The sequence below is a fragment of the Neopsephotus bourkii genome, unplaced genomic scaffold, assembly GCF_033783945.1.
Source record: "Neopsephotus bourkii isolate Nb327-2 ecotype Australia unplaced genomic scaffold, CSIRO-AGI_Nbou_v1 NB_1154, whole genome shotgun sequence".
Lineage (NCBI taxonomy): Eukaryota > Metazoa > Chordata > Aves > Psittaciformes > Psittacidae > Neopsephotus > Neopsephotus bourkii.
Genome location: NW_026901640.1, coordinates 1,005,142 through 1,030,540, shown reverse-complemented (window position 1 = coordinate 1,030,540; position 25,399 = coordinate 1,005,142). Strand labels below are relative to the sequence as shown.

The window sequence follows — 25,399 nt, the reverse complement described above, 5'->3', positions numbered from 1 at the left end:
AAGGAAATCTTTCCAAGAGGAGAGCAGCAAAATGCCAGCAGTCAGAAGTAAGTTATTAGTGCCTCATGCTGCCCTGAGCACAGAGACCCACAGTAACTTCCAAATTACTCAGCAAACCACAACTTCTACAGCAATAATCTCTTCCCAACCTAAGCCATGTTGAACACTGCTCACATAGTTTAAAGAATTATTCCGGTGACTAAGGCAAAGAGAATGTGTGATTGCAAGGCCAAGACTAAATTAAGCTTAGACAATGATTTTTTACTTTATCCTTTGTTAAATACTGACCTAGCAATCAGCAGATTAATATTTTCTTGTGAGTGAGATCATCTGGTAGGAGGAGAAAAGGAGAGATGAAACTGGCCCTCTCTGAAAGAGAAGTGATGGGAGTGACCATATACAAAGTACTGTCAGATACACAAAGTCACCTCAATCTTTTCCTGCTACAGGCTCCCCAGTACAACAAAGCATTTAATAATGTGCTTTTAGTCCACCCTGATTCAGCAAAGCACTCACCCACATGCTTATGCCAACTTAAGTATACGCTTAAGTGCTTTCACACAATAGGGACAGAGAAGATTCAGGCCCTGCAGATGAGCCATTATCTGAAACAAGCCCTTTTTTCCCAAGATGACTGGCTCTATTTACAGCTTCTCCTCCCTTTACAGCATGACCCAAAATGTGTTTAAAGAGAACACAAAAACACAATTGAAAAGTCAAGTAACTATTAGGAACAGCAAAGACATCTATGTATAGCTTAATGAAACAGAGGAGCTGCTCTTTTTCCTTCCCAACATAACATATACCTTGGTCCACATGCAGCACATTACCCTGTTTCAATAGCTCTCTGAAAATAAGTTAAAAGTTCCCTTAATGCTTTGGATTTCACAACATTTATGAGACTATCACCAGAGTCAACAGGCTAAAAAAAGAATCCATTAGCATTAACTGGCCTGTCACTGGCAGTGACAAATAAATGAATTTGATGGTTTTAGATCAGTCATTAGCAGACCTACCCCCGGGCTGGTAAAGGCTCAGCACTTTGCAGACTCGATGTGCTCAATCTGGAAGCAGAGAGGAGCGCACAAGGGTGTCAGCGTGGTGCTGCTCTCCCATTCCCTGACCCTCTCACTGCCGACCCTTTCCTGGTGTATCCAAGCACTAAAGTCTCAGGGTACAGAAGTTACCTGGCAGACACCATTAAAAAGAACCCAGCAATGCAGAGAAGCACAGGGAATGGAGAATCCTCTTCAGAAACACCCCAAAAATTAAAACTCCCAAGTTAGATGATGTTCATTTTAATTTTTAGCAGTAAGGCAAAGGGACATTAGTACATTAGCACTACTCTTAACATGAAAGACATCCTTAGACAGTAATGATGGAAAAACATCCATTTTACACGAGTAAAGACAGTCTGTGGGGGTTAAGGTCAATGTGAACAATCCACCTGAGTAGTTGGGGGGGAAGAAATGAGTGTTTGTATCGCCCAAACCAGCAGAATAACAAACCCCCAGCTCAGCTCTTGCTCCTGACACAACTCACTACACTCCACAAAACAGCCTGCACAGCCACTTCCTTCCTCTGGCTGCATCGAAGAACAGAGATCATGCTCTGCTTGAACAGGTCACAGAGAGCAGGAATCCGAGTCCAGTATAACGGGTTTCAAAACCCTGATCCTCTCCTACCTGAGAAGACCTGGGTTGATTTGCCAATACCCAGGCTCATGAACTTTTCCATTTAACCATCCAGTGCCAAAACCAGACAAATTCTAGGAGCAGCTTACCCTGGGCAAGGGACCTACACACCAAGGCTGGTTGAAGAAGATGCCCAAACACTAGCCATCAACCGTGAAAAGAAATCCTGCCTGGTAAGGACTTCTGTATGCAGCAGATACAGCAGCGTTATTAAGGTACACATCAACGCCCATTGGAAAGAGCAGGAAACACTTCCTCTTACTCCATCCAGACCTGCAAATGCAGAGGAATTTAAAAAGACAAAAAGGAATCCTAGGGAACGGGTCTGACCTTGCTGCTCTCCACAGCCTGGTGGGGAAGGAAGGGTGGCAGGAAAGGAAGAACCCGGAGTTCTCAGTTCACATTCTTTTGAAAAAGACTTCAAAGCCTCCCCAATACTTAAAATAAGATGGGAAGCAGTGAACTAACCTGGAGGAGTTTCCAGGCAGAAGCACGGGAGGAAACAAGCAACAGAACTCTTGATTTTCAAGGTCCACCATTTGCTTTGGAATGAACTCTCTCCCTGTTACTTATCAGGCAGCCAATGGATGCAGACACCCCACCCACACTCAACTTAATTGGAATCAGACATCCACATCCACTGGTTAGCTTTTAAAAATCTCTCCCAGGTTAGCCTGGGTGTTATTCCAAAAGGGCATGCCCTCCTTTCTCTGCTCTGGAATAGCCAGCTTCACGGGGGCTCAACCAGCAGCCACGCAAATGAAAAGAGAGATGTTGACACCGTTGGTTTTTGCCCAAGAAGGAGGAACAGATGTGCACAACTGCACCTCTTACAGCCCATGTGCCTTGCCAGACAGGAAACCAGCTACTCCACACACAGGGTACACAGTTTGCAGATAAGACTGACTGGAGTGCAGATTTCAGAACCAGTTACCAGTTCTGAACTGTCCCCCGTTAGAATAAAATACATCTGACAAAACCATCAATACTCAGCATCACCATCTGATGTCCTTCATCAAATAAAGCCCTTTTGCTGTTTTGTGATGAAATGGTCACCAGAAGACGGTACCCAATCCACACAGACTCGATTTTAACTTCATTTAACAGCCACTGAAGAGGAAGGATACAGACTACAGCCAGCAGGTCACATCCACAATGCCAGCAAAATTGTGACACTGAATACTACTACAAGGAGCTGCAGCTTGTTGATTTGCCAGAGCAATTCCCAGCCACATCTGTTACACCCATGTAGTAAGCGCTGGGGAGAACAGGGACCTCAGTCCCACTCTGGACAAACCTGAGCACAAAAACCTCAGTGGGTCATCTCACCAACTGTAAGCTCTGACTGAAGCTTTATCTGCCTCCGTTTCATATGTGGTTTTGTATGACAAAGCACCCAAATTTCTATACTAATAAATCACACAAAGATACGTCCATGGCCACGGAGCTGCTTCATGGACTGAGGCTGCTGTCCTTTTGCTCTTCAGGTTTATTTTGTTCTCTAAGTAAATCCCCAAGGCAGAGGGGTGAGGGAGGGAACTGCTTACAACTGAGAATATCTACTGAACATGCTAAATTTGATAAGGCTTCTCCACCTAATACAGCAGATACCGTCAGAACTGACAGGCGACGTATATTAAAGTCCCATTACCGTAGTCTTCAGTATTCAAAAGGAGATACAAAACTACTACCCCATCACTGCTGCTTTTTAAGGATTTTTAAGTCAGCAGAGTTATAAATGCTCAACTGTTACAAAGCGCCTTCCAGCACTTGGAAGCAAGACAGATTCTTATCAAGGAACAGCAGCCAGGAGAAAGCATAGGGCTATTCTATTCTTTCCATCTCGCTGGTAGCCATACACCAGAGCCTCAACAAGTTCAACCCTGCAGCAAATTTCCTAAAACAATGGCTGCAAGTGCTCTGGGACTTCAGGAGCAGAGCAGGATTACAAACCCTGGCTTCATCCACTGGAGGCAATCACCCAGGATATTCTGCCAGGGTCATTCTGAGAAAATCAGGGAAGAATGCTCCGCTCTTACAACCTGCCACTTCTTGCTCAGGAACCAATTTGCATCACCAGAGAGGTGTCAAATCATGGAGATGCAGTTTAAAAAGCCCCAAAGAAAGCCTTTTACTGGGCTGCCGTTTGAAAGGGGAAGACTCGCCAATTAAAGTGAATCAGAAAGGGGGGGAAGGAGCGAGCAGGGATTCTTGTGCCTGCACAAATAAGGGAGCGTGACCCCGCAGCCACAGCGAGCATGTGAGCTGGCAAAGGAGCCCGGGAACTGCTGCCCACTGAAGAGTTAATCCTGCCGAGGCAGGTCAAAAGGGCTCCTGAAGGAAGGGGATGGGATGGATGGATGGAAGGAAGCCTGCCAGGTCTGTCTGCACAAGAAGGGGGAACGCGCCCCAGCCTTGCCCCCACATCAGCACCCAGTCACTGCCAGGAAGGTGACAGAAAAAACCCAATCCCCATTTTGCTGAACGCACCAGGAAGGAAGACCAGAAAAAATATCTCCCCTTGCACAGAGCGAAAGACACAGACATTTCATTAAATGCCATTAATCTCCACAGACCCCAGCATTCGCTGGTTAATTAGACTAAAGCACAGTCACACTTGAACACTGAGCATTCGCTATTCAGCTGGGATGAAGGAACAAGTCCAAAACCTTAATTCAGTATCTAATTAAAAAACAGAAAACAAGAAAATGCAGATGATGAAATGCTGCCCAGGATAACGTTACAATTGATACCAATCTGCTCTTTATTGCAGCTGTATTTTCTCCAGTTTTCTAATAAGGCTCTTTCCAATCTTCAGCTTTTCTTTCAAGAGCCCATAGAAATCCTGACACTTTAGGAAGGAGGAGACGTGTGTAAAAAGCAGAAGCAGATCCTGATGACCTCTACAGAGAGTGAGTCCCTGCTAAGAGTGGAATCCAGCCTGCGTTCCAGCGTTTGCCCCACGCTTGAAAGAGGTCTGTTACCAAAAGAAACAACCACCACCAAAAAAAACCCTACGTGGAGAAAAACAAACTCGCCTTTGTAAAACTGACCTGGTTTTACATTAACACGGAAATTTAACTCGCTAATATCCTCGGCATAAGACATGCCCTGCTTTTTTTAATTGTTATAGAAGAAATCACACGGGACAGCTTAACAGCTCTGCTCCAAGTTCTAAACTTGTACAAAGAACACTGTAGAGGTAATTGAAGACAATTTAAAATGTAAATAAGGCTTTAAAAGGTACTGGGAAGGGGAAAAGGAACATCAGTCACAGCACAAGATCATCTTCATACTTCCATTGTGAAACCCTTCAAAATCCTGATAACTTGGAACTGGATTTTAAAGGCAGCATTACTCCAACAGCAGAATCCACAAGCCACAAACCCTACAAACAAGAAGCAATTTGCTAGCACAGAAGCAAGCCAGGCACGTCATTACTCACTATGTAGTTATTAGATATGGCCTATGAGGAAAAGAACCTCTATATATTTGACTACATTAGTTTGGTTTAAAATTCTGCAAGTAGAATGCTGGGGTTTATCTCTTTTTTTCTTCTTCTTTTACAGAAATCACTAGCACCTCTCCTGCTACACACCCAGGGGTTTAAATTACACACTAGCTGTGTGTTCTGTACAGTATTTAACATTATGGTTCCACACGCTATTAAACTGCTTGCTTTCCTGAGGAGCTATCTGCAATAAAATTGTTGGGTTGACTTGTTCAGACATCTCCTGCCACCAACTTTAAAGCACTTTTCCTTACTGACTTGCATCCGCAGCTTTGCAGCCTTGCCCTTCCATTTTCAGGGGAATACTGAGCTAGCCCAAGCTGATCAGTGGATACAAGTGACACACACCAGCTGAACCAACTCTCAAACACAAAAGAAAATGTCAATTACAAAAGTTTTCTTTCAACCTCTGGCTTTCCAAATCCAAATCCAACCGGCTGCACATTTGGATTTAAAACGGATCTGCTGGTTTTGTTAGGCACAGCCTGAAGAGCAACAACCACTTCCAGTCCATAATCAACTCCTCCAGCAGCAATGGCACCAGCGACGTGTCAGAGTAAGCACACGCAGACACAAAGTTCCTCTGCACATCACTACACTGCCTTTGTCCCAGCGTGGAAGCTGGCTGCACTATCACAAGTCCCCTGGAAGGAGGAGGTCACTCCTCCAGCCAGCCTCATCGGCTGGAGACTTAAAGCTCATTGTTTCACTGTTCTTGCAAAAGAATACCCCGTGGCCTGAAGAGTTCAGAGCTTCACCAGCAACTTGCTACCCAGCGCTTATTAGTCTCCAAGCACATCTCTGAAGTTATACAAAAGGAAATTTGCAAACAATGAAGGCAGAGATATATTCCCATCCATCACAACCACAGAACTGAAAGCTCAGCTCAAAACAAGCCTGAAGTCTGCACTTAATCCGACTGCTCTTCATAAACACCAGGCAAAACACATTGCGTAAAACAGCATAACGAACACGAGTAATGCAGCAACTATCTCCCACCACCACCACGGGAGAAGCCTCCCCTCCTCAGCCAGCCTCGACCGGCCAGGACTCTGCACGGAGACAGTTAAACTGGAGACATGTAACAGTGCACAGAGCAGCTCTCCTGTAGTTTCACAGCCATACGCTGATACCCTTAAGACGCCATGCACCGGCTTTAAAAGCTTTCATTGCCAATTCCCTGTGTGAAACCTGAACTGCCTGGCAACAATGATTCTCTGTGTGCCTAAAATCCTATTATCGATCCTCCTACTTACCTTAGGCTGTGCTCGTCGGGGAAATGCAACTTTAGGGTCAATCTGAGGAAAAAGAAAGGGGAAATCAACAAGATAGCTTTTGTTGTCAGTTTATATTATTTTGTTTTTAAATCACTGAATTATTAATCCCTCATTTCTCAGGCTTATCATTCAGCACACAGGCTCATCCAGAACTGCTCTGGAACAGGAGACAGGAAGAGTGGAAGAAAACATCTCTTCTGTACACCTCCTCCAGCATCTTCCAGGCAACAACCTCCACTGGTGCTCAGGGAGCTCTCTCTTAGTCTCTAGGTGCTGCCTCTACAACCAAAACTGCGTGTTAACCCTTATCTGCATGCTCTGGAGGCCGCACAGAGACGGCCAGCACGCCTGATCAGATCTTCACCTGCTGTTCCTGACACCTGCACCTTCCTTCAGTTGGGTTTGGGGTTGCTTTTTCTTTTCTGCTTTGTTTTGTCAACTGACTTGGCAACCCCACACAAAGAGAGAAATGAGAACACAAAGCCAATTCGCCTTTCAATTGCTAAAACTAAAACGTTAGAAGGACTACGAGGTTATCCTTGTCAAAAAGATGCCAAATTGATCTGGTTTGCTCCCCCTCAAAGAATACATATGAGTAATAAAAATTATAAAGGGGCATTTATGGGAAGGGGTGGGCAGAGGGGAGCAAGGCACATAAAATGTACGAGTGTTTTAAACCAGAGAAACCAAATTCTTAATTATTTTCCAGGAAGGAATTACCTGGAGTATTCCCCAGTGAAGCACACCACCACAGAGACAAAAAGGAAGCAAAAATACCCTTGGTTTAGCCCCTGCTCCCTTGTTCTAAGGTGCAGCATCGACTCCCATTCCCAAGTGTGCCCAAATGCTAATTCTGCAGTTTTAAAACCAACTTTCACACAGGTCATGTTCAGAAAGTGGCTCCTCTCTACCACTCAAAAATCACTTAAGAACAAAAAGACACCACCGCAGAGGCATGGCTGGAGGGGAAGAAAAACCTTTCCAACAACTGCCCAGCCTCAATTGTCATCTGTAAAAATGACTGCAATAAAACGGCTCCGTGCTGCTGATTTCACCTCTGGTTTTAGCAGCATCTGCACACAGGCATCTTCTAAATAAAGAATCTGGAAAAGGAGGGTTTAAAGGTCTAAATCCTACCTTAACTGTGCTACCTGCAACTGCTTTCAGTGTCTTGACTATAACACGCTGATGAAACTAATCCTGCTTGTGTTAAGGCATATTCTGAAGCAGAGGCTTTCATTAGTAGCTTCGGTTTGGTTTTTATCAGGTTTCCCCCCTCAAGCTAACCCTGATCATGAAAAGGAGCTGTTTCCATTTGGTACTGTTATTGCTGCGGTGATATGTATTCCTGTCACTGATCAGTAACCACGAGACTCTCCTAAAAAGCAGTTTTACTCAATTAATTTGTCAAAATTGGAAATATCACAAACATTTGATGCGCAACTGATAAACTGATTCGCCTGCATCAGATATAAATGTAGTAGCTTTTTTTTAGGACACACCTGAGAAATGAGCGATTACATGCCACTTTATTGTTCAAAAAGCATCAAAAGTAAAATTATTTCTCTAGAAAGCTAACCTTTTCAGAGAGATTAACATTATCTACAAATATATTCAGCACTGACTAGGCATTTGTCTACTGGGGAAATACAACAGGTACGGATTTTCCACAGCAATACCCAAATGTGGAGGCAAATGTGCACGTTTCTACATTTGCTTCTTCAAAAGCCGAAGTCTTCCCCAGCAAAGAGCACCAGTCCCACCAGAAGGGCATCACTGCAGAGTCCCGCTGGGAAAAAGTTGGAAGGGGCCATTAAGCTCGAAAGCAACACATTCATTTTTGAAGGTCAGTTCAAAGAGCATGGAGTTCTTTGCACCACAGCGACAGCCCTGCTTAAATAACTGGATTTTCCTTCCCAAAACCTTTTGGATAAGCACCGGTGGGGCTTCAAGAGGAACAGTAGCTGTGGACACGGCAAATCCATACCTTTTGCATATCCCTGTCAACTATTTAAAAAACAACCAAAATAAAAGAAACAAACTTCTACCAAAAAAATAATTAGTTAGTTAGGTACAACTCTACTTACTGTATCTACAAGTCCTCTAGGAATGACTCTAATACTATTTCTGATAGGAATGGCCATTACCTAAACAAAGCTTTTAACGTAACTGTAAACAAGAGCGACGTTTCCATGCCAATACCCAACCGATCTGCCTCCTGCGCTGAACGTTGAAACAGAGTCAAATGCTATGTTATGCTAAAGAACAGTTACTACAATATGTCTACACACACAGGGCTGAAGGGGAACCTGCCTAGCTCTGGATGGTACTTTGAAGCTGCTTTACTGATTCCGAGGTTAATTTCTGATTCAGATTGATTCAGTCATTATCACACAATCAAAACGGAGGCACATTTGCCCTGGCGAAGCTTCTCACCCCTCCCCCAGAGCTGAGCAAATTAATACATTGCAGGGACGAGACTGTGCTACAGGAAAAAGCTGGGGGAGGACCTAATTATAGTCAGAAATATGACAGGGTGTCCTCCCAGGATTTGGTTTTTTAAGAACCCTCGTTCAAGACATTGTTTGCCTTTGTTCTTCTTATCTAAAATTAGCTTTAAAAACATATAGAGAACAGAGCTCTACACAAAAAGTCTGGGGAGTTTAATCTCAGGGAGCACAGTTGAATCAGTTATCTTACCGTATCTGATTAAACCTAAAATCAAATCATTAAGGCATGTGCAAGCATGGGCTACATGTTTAGACAAGCCCAGCAGAATTTATGGGTCGAATTAAAACACGAGATTCCACCTGCTTCTATGAGAGCTTTGGGCTTTTTGTTTCCATATAAATTACATTTGGAAAAAGTCACACACTCGTGTTTGCTCCCTGCTTTGTCTCTCCCTCGTTTAACCGTAATCTCGCACACACAGGCACACACAAGACGTTCCAGCACCGAGTCAGGATTCCTCCTAGCACCATGCTCACGTTAAATCAAACCTTCAGGACCCAGCATGCACACTACAAAAGACAGTGACAGCAACGAGCACACTCGGTACGTCCAGCAGCAGCTCTGCCAGACACAGTTCCACCAACACCATCCTTCCCTTCCCAAACACAGCCCCCTCCAGACCGACCAGCACCAAAGCGATAATGACCTCTACCAGTGTCCTTCCCTCCTTTTTTTTGCTGAGGCTTTACATGGCAACAAAGTAAGAGGCACAAAACTTCATTCTTTGTGCATGGCCTTGATGGCACGGACAAAACAGGGCCTAGAGATACACACGCCCCATACGGCAGTTTCAGTGGCAGGTCAAATCCAAAGTACGAGGTCAAGGGGGGAAAATGCATGTATAGGGGTTTGACTGAAAAAAGCAATATAAAATATTGCTTGAATAAAAGCAAGCGTAATGCTCATTAAAAAAAAGAGCTGAGCTGAATCCCTGGAGCATATTCCTTACGTTACCCACTGGAGACTGAGCACAGCAAAAAGCTCGGGAGAAACAACAACAAACGAGGACTTGTGCTTTTCCACCGCATCCACTCCGGAGCCCTCGCAGAGCCTCCCATAGATGAACATCCACGTTTCCCAAGAGCCCCGGCAACACAGGTGAGGGGGCTCCTGCCAAAAAATGACTTTGGGAAACGGCACGGGAAGCAGCTCCCGGGATCTGGCAGCAGGGCACTCCCCCCCTGACACACGCGCACCGAGCGAGGAACAATCAATGGGCAGAAGCGGAGAGTTCCCTGCAGAAAGCATTCTGCGCCGGAACACCGACAAAAAAAGTTGGGTTTTACTCCACGATGTTTTCAATGTCACCGCTCGATGCAACCCGCGGCTGGGGGAGGAGCCAGCGGGCGGTGGGGGGGAAGTGGCATTGAAAAATAAACCAAAGTTACCGCTTTCGGTGAGTTAAAGGCAGAGCCTGGGGGAAAAACCAGGGCAAACGCGGCCATGCCAAGTCCCCGCTCAATGACAGCTTGACGCCGCCCCGCAGAGAAACCCAGCCGAAGCCGCAGCCGCGGCCGAGGGCAGGGTCCCTGTAACGTCGCCTGTCACCCTGACGCCGCGGACGAGGGGCGGGCGGGCAGCCCCACGCACGGACCTACCGTCTTAGAGTCCAGCTCGTGGTGGGGCTGAGCCAGGACTTTGTCTACACTCGCCGGATCCGCGAACGTAACGAACCCGAAGCCTCTGCGAGAGACAAAGAGCGAGGGGATGGGGGGTGATGAGAACCAGAGGCTGGGGGAGAACCCACAAACCCACAGCGCTGTCGTCCCGTGTCTCCCCCCCGCCCCCCCCCGGCCCCTCTGCGCCTCCACCGGCCGCTTTGTTCCCTTCCTCCCGGCTCGGAGGGACGCGGCGCGGGGGAAGCTCCCAGAGCCACGCGTGAGGGGCAGCGGAGGGGAGCGGGGGGCCGGGGTCCGCCCGGCCCGACGGCAACTCGCGAAGTTTGCGAGCGCGGCGGCGGCGTTACCTGGAGCGCTTGGTGGTGGGGTCCCGCATGACCATGCACTCCCGGATCTCCCCGAACTTGCTGAAATAGTCTCTAAGGCTGTCTGCGGAGAGAGAGAAGCCGAGAGGCAGCGGAGGCAAGGGGGGGGGGGGGGGGGGGGCAGGCCCCGGCGCGGCGGGACGCGGCCCACGCGGGGCGGGACGCGCGGTGAGGGGCACGGGGGGCCGGCGGCCCGTACCTGGTGAGGTTTGCCAGCTGAGGCCGCCGATGAACATCTTGCTGGAGGGAGACAAGAGAGCGGAGTTGAGCGCCGGTGCGGGATCGGCCATTTTGACGGGGCACCTCACGGCGGCGCGGCGCGGAGCGGGGCGGGGGGTGAGGGGTGAAGGCAGGAGGAAGGGGGGGGGGAACGGCCGGTGCTGAGCTCCCCGCCCCACGACTTACCCGGGGTCGTGCTGCGCCTCGCCGGGGCTCCCCGAGGTAGCCTGGCTGCCGTCCGCCTCCATGGCCGCGCCGAGCGAGACCCCCTCAGAGGACCCCCCCCGCCCGCCCAACCCGCCCCCCCCCGGCCCGGCTCCTGTTGGGGCTCGGCTCGCTCCGGTTGCCTTTCCCCTTCCCTTCCCCCCTCCTCCTCCCTCCGCTACCGGAGGATCTCACTGGAGAGGCGCTGGGGCAGCAGCCAGATCCGTCACACGTGGGCTCGGCTTAGCTCAGCGCCGCGCCGGGCCGCCTCCCCCCGCCGCCATCTCCCCTCCCCTCCCCTCCCCTCCCTCCCCTCCCCTCAGCCCCTCCTTCCCCGCCCTCCCCGCGCGCGCGCGGGGCGGAGCCCGCCGCCGTCGCGTGGCCCGGCCGTGACGTCACCGCCGCGCGCGCGCCCCGCGGCACCGAGCTCTTCCTCCTCCCCCCCCCCGTTTCCCTCCCCGCAGCGCTGATGCCCATGAGGTAATTCCAGAGGCTGGGAACAGCCCGCTGGAGCGGGAAGGACGGGCCCGGCCCAGGAGGCCAAGCGGAGCCTTAGGGAGCAGGGCGTTTATCCCGTCCCCAAGCCCCGGCGGCCATCGGTACACGCTCTGTCCTCCGCCGAGCCCCAGTATTACCGCATCCCTGCGCCTAGACTCCTGCATCCCGGTACCCCCACGGCCTGGGTTACCGCATCCCTACTCCAGCCGGGACGGGAACCAACCAGGCCCTGGCCCCGCGGGGCAAGGAGCACCAGTGTGCAAATAAAGGGACGGGGTTTATAAAGAAGAGCCTTTTCCTTCCCTCCTGTCGATCGTGGCTATTTCTCCTTACAATCACCAGTCAATTGCAAGTGAGGAGTGTGGTTCCCGGGCTTCCCATCACCCCTTCAGTCCCTCCGCCTTCCTGGGGTCAGGAAGCACGAGGCAGGTTTGGCTGCTGGACCGAGGGAACTCCCGTGAGAAGAAAACGTGGATTTCTCTCTCTTACAACACCATTGGCACTGTTATCCTCCCGTCAGAGAGCAGTAAAGGTCAACTGGCTCTTGAAGGACTTTATCGCACTTCCTCTTTTCCGCCTCTCCCAGCGCCCGCCACAGCCGGGCTCGGGCAGGTGAGCAGTTCCAACCTGTGCAGTGGTTTTCCCTGTTTCCCCTGCACACGCAGCTGAGATTCACCAACCTGGCTCCAGTTTCGGTGTTTGGTTTTGCACCGGGTTGAGGTTTACAAACTTTAAATGCTGTTCATATGTAAAGATGGAAACCCCACTAAGGACTGGCTGTGAGGAACCCGAGGGCAGCACAGGCAGGACAAGGGGTGTAGGGCTCTCCCCTCTGCTCCAGCTGCCCAGAACCAGTTCTGCTTCCTAAGAACACAGTGTGCCCCAGGGAAGTGGGAGATGCTGCAGCATTAGGTAACAGCCCAATGCAAACCACTGCCCAACCGCACCTGTGGAGCGCATGTGATGCTCTGGAATGTCACTACAAACCAGTAAGCCCAGTGCCCTGCCACTGCATCCTGGTCAGCACACACCCATGACAAGCGATTAAACCCCACCTTTATGAGGAGCAAACCCTCCATGGTCAGCACAGCCCCAAAAAAGTATCCTACCCCTTTCCCTGTCCCAGCAAGCAAAAGCCATACCCACTTCAGCAAGGATGCTCTGGAGGTGGCTTCAGTGCCTGAAGCCCACAGTGACAAACCAGGACCTGCTGTCCTGCTCCTTGGGTACCACCCATCACCAAAGGTGCTGTTCCAGCCTCCTCTCCAACCCAGGGAGCATTGCCAGCCTTGCCCCTTGCTCTCCTCTCTCTGACCTGTTCATGCTAAGCCTGAGCTCCCAGCAGACTGTCAGAAGCAGCTAATGAAGCTGCTGGTCACTGGGAACCACCTCCCCAGCCGCACTATTAAAAATAGGAACATTTATTCCACTGACAAACAGGTACTGCTGTTGATACAAACCAACCCAAATTCCAGAGGGCAGCTCCATAGACAGCTATTCAGGAACACTATCCACATAGTCATATAGCACCTACTTCTCATTAACAATTGATTTCCTTTTGATATACAGCAGGTCTGTCCAGATCAGAGGCTGAGATGCAGAGTTTAAGGTAAGCATTTATAGGGCCCAAGTGACACGTGATTCTAAATGCCATACAAGATGCATGGGTCCTGAGAGCCTGCTTCCTGAAATAAACACATCCTGGGCTCCTAAACCAACATAGGGCTTTGGGGAATCCTCTGCAGGGTAAGGAAGCTGGCAGCTGAGGAGGTGTAGGTCCTTGGTACCCACCTTGCAGCTGTCGGGACATCCTGTCTCTGCCGTGCAGCGATGCTGAATGGCTGCATCTAACTCAGGCTGCCTGGAGGATGAGCTCATCTGTCTGGTGCTGGAGAAATCTGCATTTATGTTTTGTATGCTCTGTAAATCTAGTGTCATAATAAAAAGGATCTAAATCTTTACTGAGTAATTCATTTTTGTGCATAAGGAAGAAATAATAACCTATATTATATTCCATCTATCATTTAGTTCTTGAGATTGATTGGCTGGTGGGTTTTGGAACTCCCTGGTGCCTGACAGTGTGCACTGGGGCCTGGCTTCCTGGTACCCAGATGTGGCTTCACCTGCAAGCATCATTTAGGCAGCATCACGGAGGTGCAATACATGGGTTGCTGCCAGGAGATCAAAGATCACATGAAACGCAGAACAAGTCATTGCAGAGTTGGTCTTGGGGCATCTCTGCCCTTGGTGTTCCCCTGAGTGTCTGCAGCAAGGTACAGGAACACACTGGGAGATCAGCTCTGCCTCAGAGGAGATACAGCACAAAGAAAGGAAGCGATGTCTTTGGGGACCACGGTTTCAGACTTCTCTGGGGGTCAGGGAAGGTTGGTCAGACACAGAGGACATCTCCAGAGAGCTGGTGAAGGCTTTCCATGCACCCTAAGCAGTCACAGCAGAGGACAGGCTTTCACACACACAGCACCCAGCAGCTTCCCTGTGATAGTTCTGAGCAAAGCTTCCACAGAACACAGATGTTGCTATTTCGGGCTGCCCACCCTTCAATACCCACCTGCATCCCTGAGTGGAGAGCTCTGCCCGTCCCCACACTGTCAGTCCCTCTCCACTACCAGCTGCTCAATCACTAATCAATACTCACAACAAAACTACCCTGGAGTCACGTGAAGCTAAACCCCAAACCCAGCATCAGAGCACTGCCCCTCCATGGGACTCGCAGCTCCCTGAAACCAGGGAAAACCACTGGAGTTTGACTGCACACAAAGGAGATGCTTAAAAACACCCCAGCCAGTGCCCCAACTGAAATAGGTTACCCCAGAACCCTTAGTTTTCGGGAAGCGATCCCAGTTCCCACCTAGGGCAAACGTGGCTCTAGACTTGGGGTAGACACTATTTTTTTCCCAGTGCAAGCTCCAGGTCTGCATGAAGTTACTTCAGCACCTTGCTAATGAAGATGTCACGCTGACCTCATTAAAAACATCGGGATTTTCATCTGAACTGGGAAAACAGCATTTTCCAACTGTTTCAGAAGAATAAAACCCAAACATTATCAGGCCCATCTTTGAGATAAGGGGGAGAGGGGAAGCTCTGTGAGGAAAGATTTCAAAGCCTGCTTTGTTTTCATCAGCTTTGAAACCAACAGACAGCCCTGAGAATTCTGTTGTTCAGAACTGGAGTGTTTAATTCTATTCACGACTTCCAGGCAATTCTCTATATATACACCAAAAAACCCCAGCCAGACCCCTTGAAACAAACCCTGCCCTTTCAGATGTGCTTTTCCTCCTGCGGAATTGCAGGATACAGACGAAGCAAGTTAAAAACAGAACAGGGAGGCGAGGCAGGGGAAGAAGAGGTTTGGGTTTGCCCCTGTGCAGCTCTCCTGTGTTAAGGAGACACTTTATAGCCCACAAATACCTGTAGCTAGATTTATGCCAGTAATGCCATTTCCTCCCCTCTCCCCAAACAAGGCTCCCTACCTTATTTCTCTACCTGATTGTTACCAAAGGCCTTTAAGACCCTCTGATAAACTGTTCCCCACGTCCAAACCAGTATTAGTAACTATGAATCTTCTCCTATAAATAATTTCCAGAAGGAGATCAATGCTACAACGGAGTCAATGGATTCACTGGAATCATTTCTTCCTCTTACTCCGGGATGTTTTTTCCCCTGCCACCACGAATCAATTATGATGATAAAAGTACCCTGGAACACCCCCAAAATAAAGATAAACAGTGTGCATTATCAGAGGCTGGGGATGTGCACAGCATTGAAGATATGTTACCTTCTCTGTGGCACATTTGTTTTCCTCCACAGACAGTTAAGGGAGGAAGAAAAAGGAGGCACAGTAAATGAATGGTCTGAATGTAACACAGCATTAATTCCCTGACCTTCTGCATTGAGTGACTAAGAATCTCAATCTCAATTATTCCTTTCATGATGGAATCTAAACCAGACACAGCAAGTCCTCACGTTCTTGCTCAAAACGAGGAGAGGTGGAATGAAGAGGAGCCAGCCCGATCGCTCGGCACCAAAACCACATTCATTATCAGTTCCATGTCATTCAAACAAATTGACTGCAGGAGAAAGCAAGAGCATCCAAGGAGAATTACTGCAAAACACGCACTGGCAGGATCTGTATAAATACACACATTTAGATATGCATATGCACTTAAAATGCACGAGTCTGAAGCTGAATCAGGGGCAGGAAAAACAAGGCACTCCCTAGAGGGCATCGTCGCTATGAATTTCCATCAGGCACATCAACACTGATGAAAACACCCCGAAAGGCTGAGGAGTCAGGCTCACTGGGGATGCCCACATGTCAGGTGAGTTCACCCCTAACAGGGACTATGTGAGGGAGCCCATTACGAGATCTGGAACCACCACACAACAAGGAATATCTCAGCACAGATCTTCAATGGGTATAAAGCTGTCAGGGTTCCACTAACAAGGGACGCTCGTGCATCACCTTTGAAGGTATCTTCCTGCAGATGAAAAGCCAGGATAAAAAGGCTCCAGTCCCACTGTGTGAACCTCTCCATGCAAGGGGCTGTGTCCTCAGCAACACTTGGTCCCGTTACAGCCTCAAGTACGGCTGCGTGCTGGCAGGAGCCACTGGCTATGACCAAGGCCGTTACCAAGGCTCTTTGGTCTCTCCCTCCTGGATTTACCTTTAGCATCATTCCCTGGCCTTCCAGCAGCAGATGTGAATTGGAATCCCGAGTCTGCCTTTCTGGCCAGGGCCTGGGGGTGGCCAGTGGGAAAGCTGCAACAAGCCTGGGAGACAAAAACTCCTATGCAGCCTCTGGCCATATCTTAAATTCCAGCATTGTACGTCGGGAAGAGATGTGCCTGGTAAATGTAGCTGTAACTGCATTAAAACACCCTAATTTAATTCTAACCACATCATTACAGAGGCGCAGATCAGATAAGCACAAAGACCTCAGGAGAGATGAAGCTGGTACTTGTAGGCTCTGCTGGGACACAACGACCCCAGCCCAGCCCTTCCCCACTTTATCCAGGCATCTCCAGCATCCCAGCCCAGAGCCCAACAAAGCAATGGGAGAGAGGAGTCACTGGGCCCCCACAACAGCCTCCTTTGGACTTGTCCATACACACACACTGCCTCCCTCAGGGCATCAGTGCCTTGGCCAAAATCATGCCAGAGCCATGGACCAAAACTAGTCTTTGATTTAATACCAAGAAATATCCTCATATGAGAAGCACTCTTTTCCCATGTTCAAGAAATTCCTCATCTTTAAGCATCCTCTCCCCTTTAAAACAGATTTAAAACACCGATGCACTGACTGTCAAGGTCCTGGATTCCTGGTCTGACTTTCGGGCATCCACAAGATTCACTCCTTTGCTCCACATCATCTTCAGCAGAGTTTAACGCTGAACTTGTGCTTGCGCCTTTGCTGAATCAGGGCTTTGCCAAATTCCTGCTTTATTTATTTGCCTCTTTGTGATTGCTGAGCTGAGATGGCAAGGATCCTACCTTGAACTTCCCCCGGGACTTCCTGTGATAAAAAGCAAAGCCTGCAATGGCTGTGGAGCCTCTGCTGCATTAGGAGTGCAGTTTCATGAAGATTCATGTCTTTCATATCGTTCCATGGAATTAAAGAGCAGAGCAAAATCACTTTCGAGGAAGGAAAGATCTACTGCAGCAATTTGGATGCAAACATAATTAAGCAATCGGTGCTGACATACCTGTCCCTTCCTGGCTGAAGTTCAGCTGGAGTTTTCATCGATGTCAAGATCAAGCTATGCAAATAATTTGAACAGGCTTCCTCAGGAAAGGGATTCTGGGCAACAGGATCTGTAATAATGCTTCCTACGGTCCTGAGCCAGATCCAGATCTTTGGGTCCTTCATTTCTTTTCCTGTATCATCCACCTGCCATGCAGCAGCTCACATCCACACTTGACCATGTATAAAAGCCTGTGCAAGCCACACCTTACAGCACAGCAAATCTCATTTTCAGGCTCCAGACACCGAATAAAGAACCGCCATGGTCCCATGTGGAGCAGCACCCTGTATAAAGTCACTCTGCCACTTCATACTTACTCCAACTACTAGGATGGGTTAATTCCATACTGAAGGCTCTCAGCTGGATGGGGCATCGTCTCCTCCCTCCCCTCTAACTTAATGCCAGATGAGGTACTGCATATTGTCCCGGACCAGATCAAACTGCCATAGACACCACATTTAGCTCAAATAAGAACTGGGGATTCAACACTCGGTTTTGGTAACTTGGTTTTGAACAGGCACAGCTACAGAGATGCGATTTCTAAGTGTAAAGACACTTGTGAACCAACTCTAGCTAAGCAAAATGAAGCTGCTCTTGAGCTGAGCTGGGATCACTGAGCTTTGGTGGTGATGCCTGGAGCCTTCCCAGGTCCCTGGGTGTGGAGTGGTTTTCTGAAATGGCTGGGTTTTTTCTCTTTGTTTAAAATAAATGCACGGTCTTTGGAGCTGCAAGGGAAGGGCTGGACGTGACCTTTAGAGCTCTGATACCAAATCACAAATAAGAACCCAAAGGACAATCCCTTTAAAAATATACGAGGCTATTACTTAGTGAGCAGAGAAAGGAAATAAGGATGACAGGTCTTGCTCAGAGGCAAGAACTGACAGCAGCCTCTTGTATTACCCTTAAAACAGTGGTGGGATAAGCTGGCACTGGCAAAAAGTCTCCTGTACGGATGCTGTTTGCTGTATGTTGCAGGACCAGGCACTGCACTTGAGCTGTTGATTCCAGCAGAGCTGGTGCAGATGCTTGAGGAGGCTGGGCTAAGGGCATGGCAGCACTCCAGAAGGTGACATCTGCTTAGCTGGCACTTGGGAGCATTTCAGCTTCACCTTTCCACATCAAGATCCCCACGAGCTGGGAACCAGGCCTGGAGGCCCACCAGCATCCTCAGCTGTGCCCTTCATGTCCCATCAGGATACTCTTCCAAAGGCAAGAAAACACTTGGGGGATTTGTGCAGTGCTCAGCTGGGGTGGACAGAGCCTCCTGGGCTCCTTCTTCCCGAGCGAGGCCACTTTGGTGTAATACATCATTAGGGCTCTGTTGCTCCCATGATGTATTAGTGCAATGCATCATCAGAGCAGCACTGCTCCAGTGATGCATTACTCGTCACATAGTGTTAGCCTCTCGCCACCCCAGCATCCACCAGCAAGAGCAAGCTCAGGACAGACAGTACTTTTTCACTCATTGTTTTCAGGAACTTTGGGAAACTTGGACTATTTACTTTGATCCTTGGGTTTATTCCCTTCTGGGTGTGCAGCTGGGACGGGTGGGACCATTTTCAGGTGTCTGGAGAACAGCTCCCATTCCTTTCTCTTTTCAAACCCCATGGAATCATTCCAAACTTTGTGGAGTTCCTCCTCCCTCCCCTTCGTGCTCAGCACCCTGGGTGGCTGCAGTTTACCACAGATGCAGTGCTGCTGGTTCGAATCAATACAGGGGCAGTATTGAGCTGTTCCCTATCAACAGCAACAAAAATGAAATTAAAACCAACACAAGCTTAGCCAAGAAAGTAATAAGAAGGCAAACTCAATTACTGTTTCATCTGGCGTTAGTGTAGCTTTGCTGCTCTTTGTCAGGGACTTCTTCCAGGCAAAACTGGAGAGATTATCTTGTCTGGATGTTATGAAGTAACTAATCCCTTCCGCAAGTGGAGGAGAGCCAAATGCTTCACATTGGGCCAGTACAAGTGTAAATATGGTGACAAAGTGCTGCCACCGGCTCCCTGGCTCCAAAGGCAGCTTTTGCCAGGGCTCTGCATTGTCCATGCCCCTCCAGGATACCAACATTCCTCCAGGATCACCCAAAAGCTCCTCCCTTTCCCAGCCCAGGAGCCTGTTGGAGCTCTCGGCTCTCCCACAGCCCTCACAGAGAGCCCAGAGCACCCCACAACAGCTCTGCTCACACCAACACCACTGCTTCAAGCAGACCAGCATCACAGCATGGAGACACCACCTCAGGGTGAAGAAGCCACTCGTGTCCCCCAACACCGTTAACACAGCACGACAGCTCCAGCCCGCGTGGCACAGTGCAGAGCGGGACAGGGAGGTTTGGGAGCCACGGGCAGGAATGGGGCTACAGGACACCCCACAGCAGGGCACGGAGTATAGACCTCAAAAAGCAACATCAGGAAAAAACCTACCCACCTATGCTGTATTCATGAGATTTTATACGGCATCTATATAAAACACCTCCAAGGCCACTATTTCCAGTAAAGACAAAGTCCTATTTTCATGTAAGAATAGCTATTGTTTGTCACTTCATACTTAAATATAACCAGGGCAAGGTTGTCTTAAACAGGAATTCATAAAGGTCTAATCTTCAATCACACTGCACATTAACCCAGAGCAACACATCTCTGTAAACAGCACTGACACCATAACCACCCTTCAGCTCAGCCAGAGAGCCCTATTAGAGCCCTGAGAGAAGGAAAACCACCAGCCCTCATAGATCACCTCCCTCTTCCATAACAGTAATAGACACAAAACCATCTCTCACCTCCTGTCCAGCCCCTTTCCCCCCCAAAACCTCAGGTAAAACACATCAGCAAAACTGGGAACTGCAGAAGGTTGCTCAGCTGGAAAACCTGACCAGCCCCTCTATGGATGGAGGTGCTGTGCATATACACATGTATACATACTTAATAATTCCTTCTTTTCAGCAGCAAGCAATGTGCCTGTTGCCACCAAAAAATGATTTCCCTATTTCAACACCAGGAAATCTGCAAGTCAAAGGTGAGGGAATGACTGCATGGAGCAGCCAACATTAAACCCTCCCAATCTGGCAGGCAGCAGCAGCCAGCAGTGCTGGGAGAGCTGGATTGCCAATCATCTTTATACCTCTGTGCTTTAAATAGCAATAATGTGGTGAATGGGAAATTGCCTCTGCTGATGTGCTTTGCTTCACGCTATTGAAATACAAGCGTTGGGACACATATTACACATTTGTGGTTCTCCAGAGACATTGTTGGGGGGGAAATGCAAACTCCAGTAGAAATTTAGGGGAGGGGGGAGCCAAGAGGGGAAGGGGAAGGGAGAAGTGGACAATCAGGTCTCCAAAAGAGCACAAGTACAGAAAAGGGAACAGGGAGAACACGGATCAGCTCATCTGGATGTGCCCAGGAAATAGCCAATTATTTCAAAGCCACTGGAGCATGAAGTGATGGAGATTACTTCCTATAATGTTTATTCCCTAGCTGATTTCTGTCTGGTTTGCTCTAGTTCAGCCCATTCCAGATCAACACTTGGCCCAGCACTTGAACCCTGTTTGGGAACTACAGCATTTTTCCCTTTACAGAGACAGAAGCACAAGCCTCATCACACCATTTAACAGGCTCAGGGGCTAAGCCATTTGCCCAAGAGACAGGCAGCACAGCCACGGGGAGGTAAGGGCAGAAACCAGCACCAGGGTGTTCTGAAGGTATCTGCCTTTGCCAGAGAGCCAGCCCGTGCCTCATGTTACTGGTGTTACCCTCCCAAGCAGCCTCCTAAGAGCAGAGGAGCACCTGCACCGCAGCATCCCTCACACTGCAGCATCCCTCCATGCAGAGGCTTGTTTAGCTTCATCTGCTTGCAGGGAATTCCAGCCAGGTCCATGTGAATGCAGCCCTTCTGGCAGCTCTGCCTGGGCAAGGACACAGTGTGCCAAATCCTGACCAAACACATAGGCACTGACAGCCACGTAACTCCTTTTGGATGAATAGGTCCCTTCACCTATGACTCTGCAGGCTTCGTTATATACAAGTATACACAAGTACTGCATATTATAAAATGGTATAAAAAAGTACACACATCATCCCTTCATAAACAGCTACACTCCTGAAAGAGGAAAGAAACTATGTCTGCACAGTTTAATTTCCACCCTTCTAAGAAGTTATTGCATGATTCATTAACCTCCACCCTGCCTTCTGCTCTCTACCAACACCCTCTTCTCTGCCAGCATATAAAGAGCCATTTCTCAGTCACACCTTCCAGGTGCCAAAGCTTTTCAAGAATAGGACATTCCTGCCTCAGTTTATGAACACCACGGGTTGAGGGTGAACAAAACCCCAAACATGTGCTTTAATATTCTCAGGATTAGGTTTGCTGCAGCATCATCCCAGCGCCCTGGGCCAGGCTGGTGGCCACTGTGCTAGAGCTATACGGAGGAGCTGTGGGATGGGGGGTTCCTGCTGCCAGGAGAGACACAGGGCCAGGAGGTGAAGAACTGGGATGTGCATTTTACAGGTGGGGCACAAAGCAAGGAGTGCTGGAAGAGGTAACAGGACTGAAAGAATTTCACTCCCTCAAGTTGATCTGGTCAAAGGTTTTGGGGTATGGCAACGCTGGACTCTCTGATGGGAAAGGTCTTTTCAACCTAACTGATTCTATGATTTAAGACCCTGTCATTCTCAAGAGTTTTATTGGCCCTTCTGCAGCAGATATGGGACTGACTTCTTTTATGAATATTTTTTAAGAGAACAGGTACACCAGTAAAGTCCTGGTGATAAAAGGTGCCAGAATGAAATAAAAACTGAACTGTCTCTGTTCATCACACTCACGGACCCTGTGATCTTTAAACAAGGTCACACAAACCCAGTACTTGAACCTGCATTTCTCCAGCCCCTCAGCTCCAACCCTGGCCATGCTCTGGCTTCACTGCAGTTTGTCACAAGCAGCCAGCAGCAACTTCACCTTGAATGGCAACATCCTCCATCCATCCTGTGGCACATCACTGCTGGGAGGAGCAGCGGCCTCAAACCCGCACAGCCAGAGGGTACAACATCATCCAAACAGAAAAGGCTGAGAAAATTAACTTTAAGATGTTAAATGAGAAGAACAAAAACGTTAGACATGGGCTGGATGATGAATTGAGCTCAGAGGAGAAAACAGCCCAGGCAGTCAGGTGCAGAGGTGCTGTGCTTACAGTGGATGCGATGCAGAGGAGACGGTGAGCGAGATACTGATTTGACAACCAGATGAGCTGAAACCCTGAATGCAGTGGAGATGCTGGTAGGAAAAAGAAGTAGATAGAGAGGCAGGGTATCACAAGACAAACAGCCGAGATGCATGAGATGTTATGGAAAATAGAAGGTCATCGTGATCCATGAAATTCTCTACAGAAACAGAAGTGGAGATTGCAGGGAGACAGCAGATGTTTCCATGCCACAACAATGATGGAACCATAATTACAGTGAGATGGAGCATCCTGCATAGTCACAGCAACAAAGAAACAAAACAAAACCCCAAACCAGACACATTTGACTGGCAACTGGAAAAGGCTACAGAAAGGTAATAAGCATTTAGCCCTTCTATTACACAGGAGTCAGACGAGTAGAAGAAAGAGTGCACCTCTTCACTACAGAGCAAGAACAGTGCCAGAGAGGTCAAGCTGCTAACAAAAGTCCATGTATTTCTATGGATCTCTCACACGAGAGAGCTAGGGCCTCAGGAGTAGCTTTTTCTCCCCATTTTCCATAACGGAGGGTCCAGGCACACACAGCCTGAGGCTGGGCTCTACAGCAGGGAACAGGGTAACAGCACAGAGCACTACAGGAGCTCAAAAAGAGCCCTCAAAGGCGTGTGTCTGCACAGACACCACCACAGGTCCCCAGCCTGACTCAGACCTGTGCAAGAGCCAGGCTTTGGTGCAAGATGATTTCTTTGCCACACTCTGCGCCTGATAACACAAGCTCACATCCAAGAAGATGTACACAGTGCTCACTGCCATTGAGTGCTGAGAACAGCTTTGAACTACTTCTGTTGGGTCTTAATAAACAAAGTGAGATTACAGTAGTGATGTACAGCATCCTTCACCTACCTAAAGGCTCCTAAAAGCACAGGGTTTGCTTGTGTCAGAGTAACGCCATGCTTTCAGTTTGTGACCGCCTCAAATACAAATGGGCCTAGAAATATGAAAATAAGGTTTGAATTTGTTGTAATTAAACAGAATAAGAACACCTTCACGCACTGTCTTTGCAGCATCTCACAGGAATTCCCTTTGCTGACTCACTGGTACTTGTGTGGCCGTTGCCTCTTTGCACAGAGCACACAGAGCTGTGCTTTTCAGTACCCACAGGTCCACTTCTCAGCACGAGCACAGTTTGCTCACTTCAGTTTGGTTGGGGGTGGGAAAGATACTATCTGACTGAAGAAGCAATCTTGGTTCTGTGCTCTGGGGTAGCTGTGTGCAGAAAGGCACAGCCACCGGAGGAAAACCCAAGCAGATCAGGGGTCCGTCTCTGCAAGGGACAAGTAACACTTCTGCGTTATCATCTCAAGTCCAGCTGCTGTGTAAGGACAGATCAGCACAAGCAGAGATACAATCTGGACCTGCGAGGAGAGAAGAACATCCAAAGCACGTAAATCAAGGTCCTATAGCCGCATCTTGTGGCTCAAGATTACACGTGGTCCTTCAAGGGCTGAGAGCCGGAATAGCTGCGCTTCCAGTGCGGAAACCACGCAGAGCGGCGGCCGGCGGCGATGCTCGGCTGAGGCTCGAGTGCCATCTGCTGCTCTCCCACTGCTCCCAGTGCTCCAACATGGGGCAGGCAATGAGCACCACGCTTTGCTCACCCAGCTGGGCTCAGGAGCTGAGGGTCCCTGTTCTCGTGCTTAAAACCAAGGCCACCAAACCTTAGCGGCCTCCTGGGGAAGGAGCAACAGGAATCACACAAACCAGTGAGTCCCTTTGATCCACCTCCCCTCTCCCAGGGGAAGGCTGAAACCTTGCTACAGTCACAGCTACAGCACAACTCCTGTCACCTCCTGCTCTCCACAAGGATGGAGAAAACCTTCATAAACAGCCAACCCTGGTTTTAGACACCAAAATACTCACCTCGGAATCTGCAGCACCTTTTCCACTTGATTCAGCAAAAGGAGGAAAGCTTCTGGCATGCATTCACCTCAGGAAAAGCACTACAGGGCTAAGAAAGCCGAGGCTGGGTGTCAGGGAGGAGGTATGGTATCCACCAGCTCCAACCCAAGGTGCTAAACACCTCAGATGCTTCAGCCTGGAACAGAGACAGGTGACAGAGAAGTCTATAAACTCGCAGGCAGCACAGACAAGCCAAAGCAGGGGCCATTACTCACTTTCCCATGGTCTCAGGATGATGGATTAGCCAGGGATGCTTCCAGGCAATCCAGGAAACAAACAGGAAGCACTTTTTCAACTTTGTTTTTTTACTCTTTTAGCAAAACTTAACAGTTTCCTCGGCCTGCAGAGAACATCCAGAGCTTCTCGGGAACAGACACGCATCAGGTATAAAGCTTGTCTGGTTTCATCCTCAACTTGTGAGCCTCCTGCTTTTGGTGGAGCTGAACCTGGGTGGTCACAGGTCTTGTAAGGATTTCCAGACTTGCCTGTTCTGTGCAGTTCCTGCTAATACCCTGCTTAGAGAACTGCTCCTTTACTTGTGAGAAGGTGGAGCGCTCCCACCACCAGACACGCCAACAGCAGGAGGATGCACCACGGCTCCAGAAG

The 25,399-nt window shown here is 48.8% G+C and overlaps 1 protein-coding gene across 30 annotated transcripts in view; it reads right to left on the bottom strand.

The window, feature by feature from the left end:
* MSI2 (musashi RNA binding protein 2) overlaps positions 1–11,673 on the bottom strand; it is a 212,802-nt gene extending 201,129 nt beyond the window's left edge. For 5 of the 30 annotated variants that reach the window (XM_061363313.1, XM_061363332.1, XM_061363325.1 and 2 more), the window contains exons 1-5: positions 11,383–11,664; positions 11,177–11,217; positions 10,960–11,041; positions 10,592–10,676; positions 6,462–6,503 (exon numbers count right to left, since the gene is read on the bottom strand). In XM_061363313.1, the coding sequence (XP_061219297.1) occupies positions 6,462–6,503; positions 10,592–10,676; positions 10,960–11,041; positions 11,177–11,217; positions 11,383–11,444 (312 nt within the window). In that variant the 5' untranslated portion in view covers positions 11,445–11,664. Of the gene's footprint in view, positions 1–6,461; positions 6,504–10,591; positions 10,677–10,959; positions 11,042–11,176; positions 11,218–11,382 lie in introns of all 30 variants that reach the window. The other 25 variants (XR_009726922.1, XM_061363310.1, XM_061363318.1 and 22 more) reach the window with 12 other exon arrangements.
* Positions 11,674–25,399: the final 13,726 nt, after the last annotated feature.